At 38.7% G+C, this 14,440-nt stretch overlaps 1 protein-coding gene and 1 pseudogene across 1 annotated transcript; both read left to right on the forward strand.

The window, feature by feature from the left end:
* Positions 1–13,248, forward strand: part of LOC129405710 (uncharacterized) — a 52,829-nt pseudogene extending 39,581 nt beyond the window's left edge.
* LOC129405589 (olfactory receptor 8S1-like) lies at positions 574–5,713 on the forward strand. The gene is made up of 2 exons (XM_055141857.1): positions 574–603; positions 4,760–5,713. The coding sequence occupies exons 1-2, from the start codon at positions 574–576 to the stop codon at positions 5,711–5,713; spliced, it is 984 nt and encodes a 327-aa protein (XP_054997832.1).
* Positions 13,249–14,440: the final 1,192 nt, after the last annotated feature.

Consider the following 14,440-nt stretch of genomic DNA (forward strand, 5'->3'; position numbering starts at 1 on the left):
GTTCTTTGAAATCTTTTAGAATTTAGAAAATTATGGTTAAGTATAACTTTTCTTTCACAGAAAATGTGATAAAAATACATGCAATATAAATGTATATTTTCAAATTTTGTGTTAAAATTGATAAACTTCATTTACATGCAAAATCCATCTCATAAGATACATGAAAATTGTTTGGAAAGAGAGGTGGTTCAGAGCACATTCCCGGAAAATTCTAACTTGAGGTATCCAAACTAAGTATGGCTGGGAAAACATTTCCAGCCTTGCATTTTTTCTGAAAGACAAGTGACGCTCAGGAACATCTACCCAACAGTCAAAAATATTCTGTTACCCAAGAAGAATTAAAATTCCAAAATGTTAAACTGTTCCCTGTGGCTTAGAAAGTTAACTTTCCTTAGTAAATTGAAAAAAATCTGGCTTCAGATTGACTTCAGGGAATAGAAATCATTAGCCATAGTCTTAAATTGCCAGAATCCACTGACCAATACACAGTGATCATTATGCAATGCCCCTCTAGAAGAATAAATCTGAAAGTCTTTCCTTTCCTTACTACATTGTACTGCACGTGGATACACAATGTACAATGAATCAAGATATGAGTTAGTGGTAAGTGCTAGCACCAAGACATAAAATCTATGTATGCATATAACAATACGTATTGCCATCATGCAAGGTGTTTCAGAAATAAGTATAGTTTTCCTCCTAAAATTCAAATATTTTTGTTTGCAAAACTTTTGCCTACTTGTGATTTATTCAAGATAATGTTGCAAGGTGTTTTGCATATTTCGGTATCAGAATGTATTTTCTCATGTGTGAAGAATTATTGACTGCATGCAAATTAATTAGCAACAGGAAAAAAGCTATGCTGTATACAATTTATAAGATACCATTTAAATATTATATATGTTAATTTTATTCAAAATATTATGAATATAAATATTTTAATTTCAAAGACTTGGTACATTACAGCTGATATTTCTGCTAGTTTTTCTCCACTTTCCCAAATCTTTCCAGCTGTTTTCTCTCTCCCCTTCAGCCTTTTGTTCATTGCTCTAATCCATATTTTCCCTTTAGAATCTGCTTTCAAATTTTTGCATGACAGTGCTCTATTGTTTTTCCCCCCTAAGTGAAGTTTTGTAACATCACAGGACAATGACTCTTTCCTGAATATGACGGGCATTGGCATTAGACATAATTTGCTCTCTGACCAGCAACTCTACTGTGCATGAAACCTTAGAAAAGGAGGAAAAGTCAAACTCTCACTTTAAACTTTTTTTTCTGAGGACAACAGAAAAACATGTCAGGATTGATAGTGATTTCTTTCTGATCTATGGATTCTTATTTGGAAGGATCCAAATTTTATCTTTTTTAGCACAGCGGTTAGGGTGTTTGCCTTGCATGGGGCTGACCCGGGTTTAATTCCTCCGTCCCTCTCGGAGAGCCTGGCAAGCTACCGAGAGTATCCCACCCACAAGGCAGAGCCTGGCAAGCCACCTGTGGCGTATTCAATATGCCAAAACCAGTCTCACAATGTAAATGTTACTGGTGTCTGCTCGAGCCAATTGATGAACAATGAGACCACAGTATTACAGTGCTAAAAAAAGTATTGAGACTTGTTTTTACCATTCAATAATTACAACAACAAGTCTCACAGTGGAGACATTACTGTTGACTGCTCGAGCAAAGCATTGAACAATGGGATGACAGTGCTTACAGTGCTTAAAAAATTATTAAAGCACCATTATTTACAAAGTTATTTATAGTTGAGTTTTAGACATACACTGTTCCAGCACTTATCCTGACATTAGTATCTTCTCCCCTTCTACAGTGTTCCCAAGGTCCCTTCACTGCCCTTCACCACCTCTAACCTGCCATCTTGACAGGCACCTTTTATGGTTTGGTCATTAAAGTTTGTGTCATATTACTTCACTTTTGTGATTCTATGGTTTAGATATTTATCTCTATCATTCCTAATACCTCTGATGTAACTAATCCCCTTGACCCTTGGCCCGCCATTAATTCTCTTCTGTATATTCTCTCCCACCTTCCTAATAGATTTGTTTCCTTTCCCTCCAGATACTCTTGTCCAAGGTTGATGTAGGTGTCCCACCTTTAAACCATTGCATCCTCACATCCAGTGGTTCTATATGCCATAGATAGGTGCTATCATTTTGTGCTTCTTCTGACATTCTTCATATAACATATATTCCAGTTCCTTCCATGTTCAATCAAACTGCATGATTTCCTTATTCCTTACAGCTATGTAGTATTTTTCATGTATACATGGCATATTATGTACATATACCACATCTGTCACTGGCATCTAGATCAAACACAAGTCTTAGCTAAAATACTGAGTGCTGCAAAGAATAATGGTGTACATATGTTCATTTGAATAAGTATTTTTCTTTCTTGGGGGAAGATGACCCGGAGAAAATTTCTGGGCCATATGGTAGCTCAGTTCTAATTTTACCTCCACGCTATATTAATGAAAATTTATATCTTTCAGTAAATCTGCCATTCTGATTTTAACAGCAAACTTTTTTTCAAGTGTGATTATCTTTTTCTATTGAATTACTGTGAGATACAATTACAAAGCTTTCATTGACTTTCAGGCATATAAGCCACCCCTCCATCAGTGCACATTTTCCACCCCCAATATTCCCAGTATTCCTCCTGCCATCCCCACCCAATTCCACTCCCTGCCTCTGTGGCAGGAAACTTCCTTCTTAGTCTCTGTCTAGTTTTGTGCATTATAGTTCATAATATAGATACTGTATTATAGATTATATTGTATTGTATTATAAAGATACTGTAATATAAATACTGTCATATTGATTGGTACTAAGTCTACTTTCAGCACACATCTCTTATCCCGAATGATTCCTCAAACCATCATTGACTAATGATCCCTTCTCTATCCCAGCTGCCTTCTTCCCAGCTCATGAGGCAGGCTTTCAGCTATGGAGGAATATTCCTGGCCCTTGTGTCTACTGTCCTTGGGTATCAGTCTCATAGTAAGTTATTTTGTATTCCACAAATGAGTTCAGTCATTCTGCCTGTCCCTTTCTTTCTGACACATTTCACTTAGCATAATACTTTTCATGACCATCCACTTATAAGAAAATTTCATTACTTCATCTTTCCCAACAGCTGCATAGTATTCCATTGTGTACATGTGCCAAATTTTCTTTAACCAGTCATCTGTTCTCAGGCGCTCAAGTTGTTTCCAGATTCTGGCTACTGTTAACAGTGCTGCAATGAACATACAGGTGCAGATGCCATTTCTACTGTGCTTTTTTGCACCCTCAGGATATATTCCCAGAAATGGTATTGTGGACTTATATGGGAGCTCAATTTCTAGTTTTGGGAAGAATGTTCATATTGTTTTCCCAAAAAGGGAGGATCAGTCAGTATTCCCACTAACAATGAATGAGAGTCCAAATCTGCACCAGCAGTGGTTTAACAACAAACTTTTACAGGTGGTGGAACGTACAGAAATATTTAAGATTTACCATAAATTCGAGTGCATGTGGTCCTTTGCATCATAATTTGTCTTTTGAAGATGTTTGTCAACAGATTCTTCGTGTCTTCTTTAAGATTTGACCCTACAAAACACATATGTACACTGCCCACTATGTGCCTTTTGATTTTGGACAAATGATTCAGTCCTTACATATATGATAATGCTTCTTTCAACCCTCCTTAGCCCCAAGACCCATCTTCAGGAAGAAATCCATTTATTTATGTACTCAGTCAATAATTTCTGCTATTTTCAGTTGAATGAAAAAGCTATCATACACATGCTTATTTTTCTAAGAACTATTTTTTACCATCATGTAACTATGAAAATGATACACATTCTTATACCATGTCTATATCTTTACAAATGTGTACATATTGTACTCTTATTATAATATAATGAACAGTTGATTATATTTCATCCAAAGTCAGCGGAGATCATTCTGTATGAGATTTATTTGATTGGGAAATAAGATAATTTGGAAAATGATGGTTGATAATACTAGAAAACTAATTCATTTTTATGATAAAACTTGAGTAGCAAGAGGAAAGTTTTCACTTATTATTGGAGAGGCAGTAAGAGTCATATGATGTGTAAAACACATGGTTTTCAATGTATATGGGATCAACTGAAACACTAAATTTTTCCAGTGGATGTCATGTTATACTGTATAAAGTGAAGCTTCTATTTAACTACTTTCAAATCATGTTGCCCTCGACAGAGTCATGCATATAATTCTAACAATATTATTTCTATAATTAAAAACATAATACCAATAACTATTATATTAATATTAGAGTATAATCAATCAAGAGACCTTATGACATAAATAATAAATGGGTATGAAATATAGACATAGTGAATGAGCTACAAGTAAGATCATATAAAGAAATGAAATATAGCCACTCTCAGAAGAAATAGAAACAAAGTTTGAAAATAAAAGTTGAAGGATAAAATCAAAATTAAAATGAAGCTAATTAGAAATAAGAGATGAGCTGAGGAATATGAAATAATAACAGCATTGATATCAGAAGAAGTAGAGAATCAAAATATAGTAGTACTGATTTTGGTGACTAGAACTTGTGAATGGCATATGGAATAATGATGTTTGGAGGAGATCAAAAGGGAAGCTTTAAAATGAGTTGAAAAATTGACAAATCAGAGTATTAGGAGAAGGGGATGTCTCAGGAACATTAGAAACCTAAGCGTACTAGTCTACTTTCTGTTCTCATTGGACAGGAACAAAGTATTCTAAAAAAGGCCTCGGAGAATCACACCATCATCACTGAGTTCATCCTGCTTGGGCTGTCTTCAGATCCCAACATTCAGGTTCTTCTCTTCATATTGTTCCTGGTGATTTACATCCAGACACTTCTGGGGAACCTGATACTGCTGCTGGTGATCAGTACTGATTCTCGTCTCCAAACACCCATGTACTTCTTCTTGAGTCACCTGTCTTTTCTGGATCTGTGTTTCTCTTCAGCCACAGTGCCCAAAATGCTGGAGAATCTCCTGTCTCAGACGAAAACCATTTCTGTTAGGGGTTGCCTGGTTCAAGTCTTCTTTGTATTTGACACCGGAGGTACCGAAGCATCCTTGCTCTCAGTGATGGCCTATGATCGCTATGTTGCCATCTGCCACCCTCTGCTCTATGATCAGAAAATGAACCATCACCTCTGTAAAGGGTTAGCTTTGGGGGCCTGGAGCCTAGGGTTTTTGGATGCACTCCTCAATATCCTTCTAGCAATGACTTTGGATTTCTGTGGGGATCGGTCTATTCCACACTACAGCTGTGAGTTGCCCTCTCTCTTCCCTCTGTCCTGCTCTGATGTCTCCATTAATTTTGCTGTTTTGCTCTTTTCTGGCCTCTTTCATGGATTTGTTACATTTGTCCTGATAATTTTTTCATACACTCTCATTATCTCCACCATACTCAATATCAGCTCTTCCTCGGGTAGAGGCAAGACTTTCTCTACCTGCTCTTCCCACCTCACTGCAGTGATTTTATTTTTTGGATCAGCATTCCTTCGCTATTTCCTGCCAACCTCAGGCTCTTCACTGGAGATGATCACCTCTGTACAATACAGTGTGGTCACTCCCTTAGTGAATCCCCTCATCTATAGTCTGAAAAACAAGGAAGTGAAAGCAGGTGTGAGAAGGACCTTTAAAAAGTATTCACAATATTTTAAGTAGCTAACCAGGGTCAAAGAATTTTTATTATTATGTGTGGTTGGTTTTTTTGTGTGTGGGGGGGCACACCTGCTGGTGCTCAGGGCTTAGTCTTATTTCTGCGCTTAGAGATAAGTCCTGGTGTGCTCAGGGATCCACATGGGATGCTAGATATAGAATGTGGCTTGGTCATGTGCAAGTCAAGTGCCCTACCAGCTATAATATTGCTCTTGTCTCAGTCAATGGATTACTGGGAATGTATTTACTTGAGTTGCATGTTATGTAAGTTGGCTCTATAGGAACGTGGTCATTGTTTCAGTTATTGGATATAGAGAGCAATATTAGGAATTTGTGGTCTGAAGATCAGGACAAATAACAACGTGAAAATTTGTTTTTAAATTTCATAAGAATTTAATGAATCATCATGAATTACCAAGTTTCACAGTTATTCGTGATCGAGTTTCAGTCAAAAAACTCTCTAAATTATTTTCCAAAAGGATTCTAGTATTTTATGTTATTAGAAGTAATGTATTTGTAATTTAGTTTCCTTTTGTCATAATGATAAGGCAGTATTATAAGTTTTAAATTTTAATCAGTCTGAATGGGGGCGGAGAGGGGTGGGGGGAAAAATTTTTAATCAATCTGTTATTATTTTTATTTATTTTTTTTGTTATTATTTTTAAAAATAATCTTTATCCCCCAAATTAAATCTGTCAAACAATTAAAAATTGTTTTTGATAGTATTTATACTGTAACTTTAATATTTGTGACATCTTTTTATTATTTATTTAAAAATTATCATTTAAAGGATTTGGTGAAGGAATACAGGAACTATTTGTACCATTTTACAAATATTGTATTTTATTAGTTTTGAATAAAATATAAAGAAGAACTCTTGGTGACTATGCTATATCAATAAATGTTCATCAATTATAATAAATGTCTCTGTGAGAGTTCATGAGTAGAACTTAAAATGTTTTGAAGGGAAACTATGTACAAACAAAATCTGTGAGCTCAGTATCCTCCTCTTGAATGAACCCCAAAACTACTTGGACAAGAATCTGTTGATGCCCTACAGGAGGCCATGATATTTGTCTGCCAAGATACCAGATTTATTACACTAAAAGAAACTGCCCACTGTAATTGAAGTAGTTGCAGAGTGTAACTCAAACTGATGCTGATTTTGAATATTGCAAAGCTGAAGTGTTGGAGTCCCTGGATGAAGTCATGGCCAACAAACCTTGAGAGTAAGTTTCTAGTCCTGTGTTTGCTGAGTGATTAGCTTGTGTGAACTAGAAATCCCATTTTGTCTCTCTCTCCACTAGCAAGCCCATGTTTGGTTTTCAGCTGACCCAAACCTCAATTCATAAATTATAACATAGAAAACATAGGCAGAATTTCTTGTGACATTCAAGTGAGTGGCATTTTAATGACCCCATGCTACTGTCCAAAAAAGCAGAGCAAAAGTAAAGAAATGAGAATACATCAAGTTTAGAAGCTTCTTTATCTCAAAGAAATGGTGATTATGATGAAAATATACCACAGAGACAAGGAGGAACTATTTGTTCAACACTCACTTGACAATGAGTTAAGATTGAAGCTACATAAAGCTTAAATTTAGGAACAAAAATCTTGAACACCTCATCTAAACGTGGGGAAAAGTAATGAATATACTCTCCCTTAAAAGATACATACATATGAATATTGGTATATCAAAATTCTCTCTTTACTTATCATCAGAGAAATGCAAAACAAAAGAGATATCACCTCATGCCAGTGAGATTGTTTCACATGAAAAAGAGGAAACATGTCCAGAGCTATGAAACCCTCAGTATGGTTGGTGGAAATGTCCACTGGTTCACCCTCTTTAGAAAACATGTACATGTCTCAAGAAACTAAGAACTGGGGCTGAAAGTGATAGTACAGTGGGTAGGGCATTTGCCTTGCATGTGGCCAACCTGGGTTTCATTTCCAGCATCGCATATGATCCCCTGAGTGCACCAGGAGTAATTCCTGAGTGCAGAGCCAGGAATAACCCCTGTGCATCACTGGGTGTGACCCAAAAAGGAAAAATAAAGCTAAGAATTGAGCTTTGAAATAACCCAGAAATTTGACATTTTGATATTTACCCCCAAGATTCTCCAATACTATTTGACATTGATGTCGGTGGGCCCCACGGGTGACTTTCGTGAAGCGGGGAGGAGAAAGACGGTCACTTTCTCTCCAACCGCCTCAAACACCCGGGACCCAGGGTTACTGGGTTCTTGTCTCGCTCGCGGAAAAGAATTTCAGGAGTAGACAAGCAGTGAAGTAACAGACTTTATTTAGAAGGTCTTAGGGAAGGAGGAAGAGATAAGTGAAAAGGAAAAAGCAGTAGGAGTAACGCGCTCAAGAGAGACCTCGAGCTCCTCCAAAGATGGAGAGAGCTCTACACACACCCTAGCACTGGACATGAAAGCATGAAAGTACACATCTCAAGGGGGGAGATGCGGGCGACACATGTGCTTGGCCACATGGCACAAGCAGCACATGGGCTCAGGCAGCATATGTGCGCACTTCCTTTGTTCAAGGTGGCTTTTATAGGGTTTCTCCAACTTGCCCCCAGGTGGGGGCTTCTTCCCAGGTAAAAGTCCTTTGCTAAGGTTACCAGGGAGGTTGGGAGTGGTGATGGCCTTCTTTGGGGAACCCCCTGGGGAGGGGTCTATTGTCCTCAGGGTCTGCTGATGGTTTCTTCCGGGTCTTTTGTTTTCTTGAATCTGCACATCTTAAGAGTCCCCTTCCCAGAGACTCTGTTAAATCTCAATTTTCATTGCCAAGGGCCTTTCCCTATCTACCTGCCTACATCAACATGACATCTATGCCCCTATGCTTGTGGCAGCATTATTCACAATCGATAAGATCTGGGAAGAAACAACAGCTCCTCAAGAGTACATAACTGTATAAAGAAAATTCGGTATATATACGCAATGGAATACTACTCTCTTGTAAGAAAAGATGAAATCAAGCAATTTACCACTATGTGGGTGGAATTACAGGGTATTATGTGAATGAAGACAGAAGAAGAGAGACAGATACAAAAAATTCCTCATGCATAGGATATAAATAAAATAGAAAAGAAGCAACATATGAACAATGGTAGTAGAACTGGAGAGCTTATCTATAGAATTCACCTTACCTGGTGGGGAAGTAGGTAAGAGGAGGTAGTTAAGACATTGGTGGAAGCAATAATATTTGTGGTAGGGTGTAGTGTTGAAACAACAAATACATTATTCTATTATTAACAGGATTGCAAATAGCATTATATCAATACAAATGGAAAGGGGGAAAAAATCTTAAAAATTAAAACTTGGTAGAGAGGCTTAATAGACACTTCTACAAAGAAAACATGTAGATATTAAAGAATCATGTGAGAGACTGTTTATCATCACAGTGAAATGTGAGTTAATATGTTGATACTATATCATTTAACACCAGTGAAAATACCCTATAACCAAAAAACCATAAGATGTCAAATAGGTTTTATTGGTGATATGTCAAAACAAAATGGGGGAAATGTATACTGGTTCACTTCTATGCAAGATATTAGGTATGAAGATGTATTGAATGTTCAGAATAGAATTATTGTAGGGATCGATCATTTTTATACCATGCTATCTACATGAATAATACAAAAACTAGTGCCAACACATTTTTAATTCGAAAAATAATTTAGCTTCCATTATTTAGAATTTTACACTGTCAATTGTAGAGTTTTATGCTTACACCATTCCAACATTAGACTCACCATGAGAGTTCCTGATTCTCTCCACTATTATATTGACAGTTTTAATTTTATATTTAAAATTTTCTTATGATCATGTGAAAGGAACACTAAGAGAGTAAGAATTTCCAGATATAAGTAATTAAGTGATTCATCCTTTCTCAGACTTTCTTTATACAGACTATTCTTCGATTCTGAGGCTATTTTCCTATTTTGGTTAATGTGAATAATACAATGAATATAGTTGTGCAAATAGATTTTATAATGATTTTATTTATAAAATTTTGTTTATAAAAAATCATACTAATGTAAACATAGTAGTGGTGGGAAACTTCAACATCCCAATTTTGATTGCCATTGGACAGATCAACCAGACAGGCAGAATATCAATAAACAAACAAGAGCTTTAAATGAGGAAATGGAAGAACTGGGATTAACTCACTTATACTGACATATACATTAACATAAGAAAGCTGAGTACACATTCTCCTCTGCTGTACACGCTATTCTCGCCAAGACAGACCAAGTATTAGGACATAATGCTAACATACATAAAAGTGCAAAAATAGAAATCATACAAGTATCATCTTAGACCGTGTTGGGGATGGACTGAGCTATCAGAGCGAACACACACAGACTGAACTACAGACAGGAACATTTTCCCCCTTCAAGCTGCCTTCAGAAAAATCACTGTCACTTTCACTGTCATCCCGTTGCTCATCGATTTGCTCGAGCGGGCACCAGTAAGGTCTCTCATTAAGAGACTTATTGTTACTGTTTTTGGCATATCCAATACGCACGGATAGCTTGCCAGGCTGTGCCATGCGGACTCCATACTCTCGGTAGCTTGTCGGGCTCTCTGAGAGGGGCGGAGGAATTGAACACAGGTATGTCGCATGAGAGGCGAAAGCCTAACCACTGTGCTATCGCTCCAGCTTCAGAAAATAATTTCAGTATATTGAAAGGGGCAGTTTTCCTTCTCACACAGAAGCCTGGCTGGTCTTTGACATGCAGATCTCAGGTGTTAGCCAGGCCTGACCTTTGATATTGTAAATTGTAGGCTCTGGCCCAGTCTAGTCTTTGGGATGTAGGTTTCAGGTGCTGCCTACTTTGTAATTGAAATGTAGATTTCAAGTGGCAGCCCAGCCTTGTGTTTGGGATGTAAATCCAAGTGCTTTTAGCCCAAGAAAAGTTTCAGTTTTGTTTTTGTATCTTCTTTCTGGAGGCCAAGAATACTGGCCTGCAGATGCAAGGAAATAATGCATATTCTACTACCTCAATGTTCTCCCTGTAACTTCTTTGGATGCCTTTGGTGACATCACTGTATTGCGCCCTTTAGAGGTGCCATGATCAATAAAAGGAGATCATGGGGCTCTCTACTTTTGTCTAAGAGTCAGAGAGAACCTAGGCGCTCTATGAAATACATTTCTTCCTCGTTTCTTGTCTCAGTGCCTCTGACCACACAAATATTCACATAACAAGACCGTATTACTATGATGGTTGAAACTAAGCATAAGAGATGGTGGTAAAGCTCCAATAAAAAGAAACTGAACAAAATGCTGCTAGCAAGATGATAAATAAAATGAAATAATAAATTTAAAAATTCCTTTTAACTAATGAGTATGAAGAAACAAGCTACCAGAACTTAAAGGAGATGGCAGAGGCAGTAGTTACTGGAAATCATAGTAACACAGGCTGACATTAGAAAAGAAAGAAAAACTCAGGACATAACCTACACACATGTCTTAAGAACCCAGAAAAGGAACAATGATGAATCCCAAAACTAACAAAGAGGGAAAAAACTGATGAATGCAAAGCAGAGATCAATGGCTAAGAAATTAAGAAGGACCTTTAAAAACCATTTCCAATATTTTAAGTAGCTGATCAGAGTCAAAAGATTATTATTTTGTTTGTTTTTCTGCCACACCTGCTGGTTCTATGGGCTTACTCCTGGCTCTGTGCTCAAAGATCAGTCCTGGCTGTGCTCAGGGAACCATTATGGGATGCTAGACATCTAACGGATTGACCGTGCTCAAGCGCCCGACCTGCTGTGCTATTGCTCCTCTAACAGGCAAAGGATTATTGGAAATTTACTTACTGCGGTACATATTATGGCATGTTGGCTCTATAAGAACTTAGTCATTGTTTCAGTTATTGATGTAGAAGCAATATTAGGATTCATAGTCTGACTGATGATCAGACAATTACAACATAAAATTCATATTTTTTTCAATTTTTAAGAACTTTTTGAATCACCATGAGTTACTAATTTACAAAGTTATTTATAACTGAGTTTCAGAATGAATTTCTAAGTAATTTCCCAGAATGGTTCTAATAATTTGTATTGTTAGAAGTAATGCACTTGTAATTCAGCTAGCTTGTGTCATAACCTTAATATACTGTTACAGTTTTTAAATTTTAGTCACTCTAATAATTTTGTGATGATTTTAGTTTTAAATAAACTATATACGGGGCCGGAGCGATAGCACAGCGGGTAGGGCGTTTGCCTTGCACGCGGCCGACCCGGGTTCAATCCCCGGCATCCCATATGGTCCCCCAAGCACCGCCAGGAGTAATTCCTGAGTGCAAAGCCAGGAGTAACCCCTGAGCATAGCTGGGTGTGACCCAAAAAGCAAAATAAATAAATAAATAAATAAACTATATACTACAAAATAAATGTGTGAAACAAATTAAATTAATATCGTTTGTAATCGATTCTGTTGAGACTGATGGGGTCTTCGAAGCCCTGGCCAAACATGGTGTTCAAACTCAGCATATCAAAATCCTCTGCGAGCTGTATTGTGGATTCACCACCAGGATCTCACCATTCTACAAGGAAGTGATCATTGATGTAAAGAGAGGGGTGCGGCAGGGTGATACCATTTCATCGAAATTCTTCAGTGTTGCTCTTCATGCAACGACTGGAATGGGAAGGAATGGGAGTGAAGATAGACGGTCGGCAATTACACCACCTCCGCTTTGCTGATGACATTGTTCTCATAACACCAAACATTAGCCAAACGGCACAAATGCTGACTGACTTCCACCATGAGTGTGGAAAGGTCGGATTGCAGCTGAATCTCAACAAGACAATGCTCATGAAAAACAAACTGGTCCCTGAAACTCCATTTGCTCTCAGTGGAACGAGCATCTTCGAATGCAGCAGCTATGTGTACCTGGGTCGAGAAATCAATATGAGGAATGACTTGGTACCAGAACTGCGCAGGAGGAAGAGAGCAGTGTGAAATGCATTCAAGAGTGCCGAAGAGGTGGTTAAGAGAACAAAGAACCTCCGACTCCGGGCACATCTTTCTGATTCCACCGTTCTTCCTGCACTACCATATGCCTCAGAGACCTGGGCCCTACACAAACCGGATGAGAACACTATTAGGGTATCTCAAAGAGGAATTGAAAGAGCTATGTTAGGAGTGTCACGTCTCACTAAGTGAGAGAAGGAATTCGGAGTTCTGACCGCCGTCGACAGTCAAGAATCAGGGACGCTGTCTCGTTTGCCAAGGCATCAAAAATCAGATGGGCTGGTCATGTAATGCGATTCAGAGATGACCGCTGGACTAGAGCTGTTACTAACTGGATTCCATGGGATGTCAGAAGACCTCATGGCTACCCACCAACTAGATGGTCAGAGTTCTTCGTCAAATCTCTGAATGAACGATTTGAGGCTCTTCCTGTTCCTGGAGCGAGCAGGTATCATTGGGCTGCACTAGCTCGCCACAGGGACAAATGGAGACATTACTGGCGCCCGCTCGAGCAAATCGAATATCAACGGGACTACAAGTAAGTGAGTGATTGAGTGTTTGTAATTGATATATTGTAATTTAAAATTTGCAACATCTACATTATGACTTATTTAAAATATCATTCAGATAATTAGTTTAAAGGGACAAAGGAATTCTCTACAATTTTAGAAGTTATGTATTCTAACGTTTTTAATAAATGTATAAAGAACAACTTAGGATGATTATGATTATATCAATTAAAGTTCACCAATAATGCATATATCTGTGAGATAGTAGATAGACTCTAACTTAAGCTAATTTATTTCTTTTTTAAAAAAACTGTAAGATACAGTTACAAAGTTTTCATGTGTGAGTTCCAGTTATACAATGATCGAACTCCCATCCCTCCACCAGTGCACATTTTCCACCACCAATGTACCCAGTACCCCCCCTCCATTTCAACCCTCCCTCTGCCTCTATGGAAGACGCGTCCCGTGCCCGCCCGCGGCAGCGGGACAGCTCGGAGCACCCCCTCCCCGCCGGGCAGGTCCCAGTCATTCGCCCACCGCGCCTGATCCCGCCCTCCCGTGTCCGACAGGTATATTGGCTCTTCCCCTTGGAGACCCTGTGCCACCTGGAAAAGCGCCCCCCGCGTCCCGTGCCCGCCCGCGGCAGCGGGACAGCTCGGAGCACCCCCTCCCCGCCGGGCAGGTCCCAGTCATTCGCCCACCGCGCCTGATCCCGCCCTCCCGTGTCCGAACAGGTTAGGGGCGTGTCCTGTCATTTGGGGGCGTGGCCTTAAAAGTGGGCGTGGCCTGTTTCCGGAGCGGCGGCCGCTAACGCGGCCGCAGATATTTTTCTTACCATTCCATGCATTGTCCTTTGGCTACAATTGATTGAACCCATTTCTCCGAAGAACTCCCTCATCATCTTAGTTACTATATGTAGATACTCAACTAACCTAGCCTATCCTAACTTCACAAAAACTGTCAATGAACACATCAACTTGCACGGAAAAGTACTTTGTCAAAAGAGCATAACCAAAAATCTTTAGTCGAGGTTCCTCCCAAGTTAACGAGAGCTCCAGATAGTAAAGCCCATAACAACATGAAGAAACTGAGAAAATCCCCACCACTAGGAGAGAGCCAAGAAAATATCTCACTAACCTCACCAGCGACCTCCCAGAAATACACCCTCCTCTCAGATAGAGAATTCAGAGAGGAAATTGTCAGGATGATTCATGAACTCAACACA

The sequence above is a fragment of the Sorex araneus genome, chromosome 6, assembly GCF_027595985.1.
Source record: "Sorex araneus isolate mSorAra2 chromosome 6, mSorAra2.pri, whole genome shotgun sequence".
Classification (NCBI taxonomy): domain Eukaryota; kingdom Metazoa; phylum Chordata; class Mammalia; order Eulipotyphla; family Soricidae; genus Sorex; species Sorex araneus.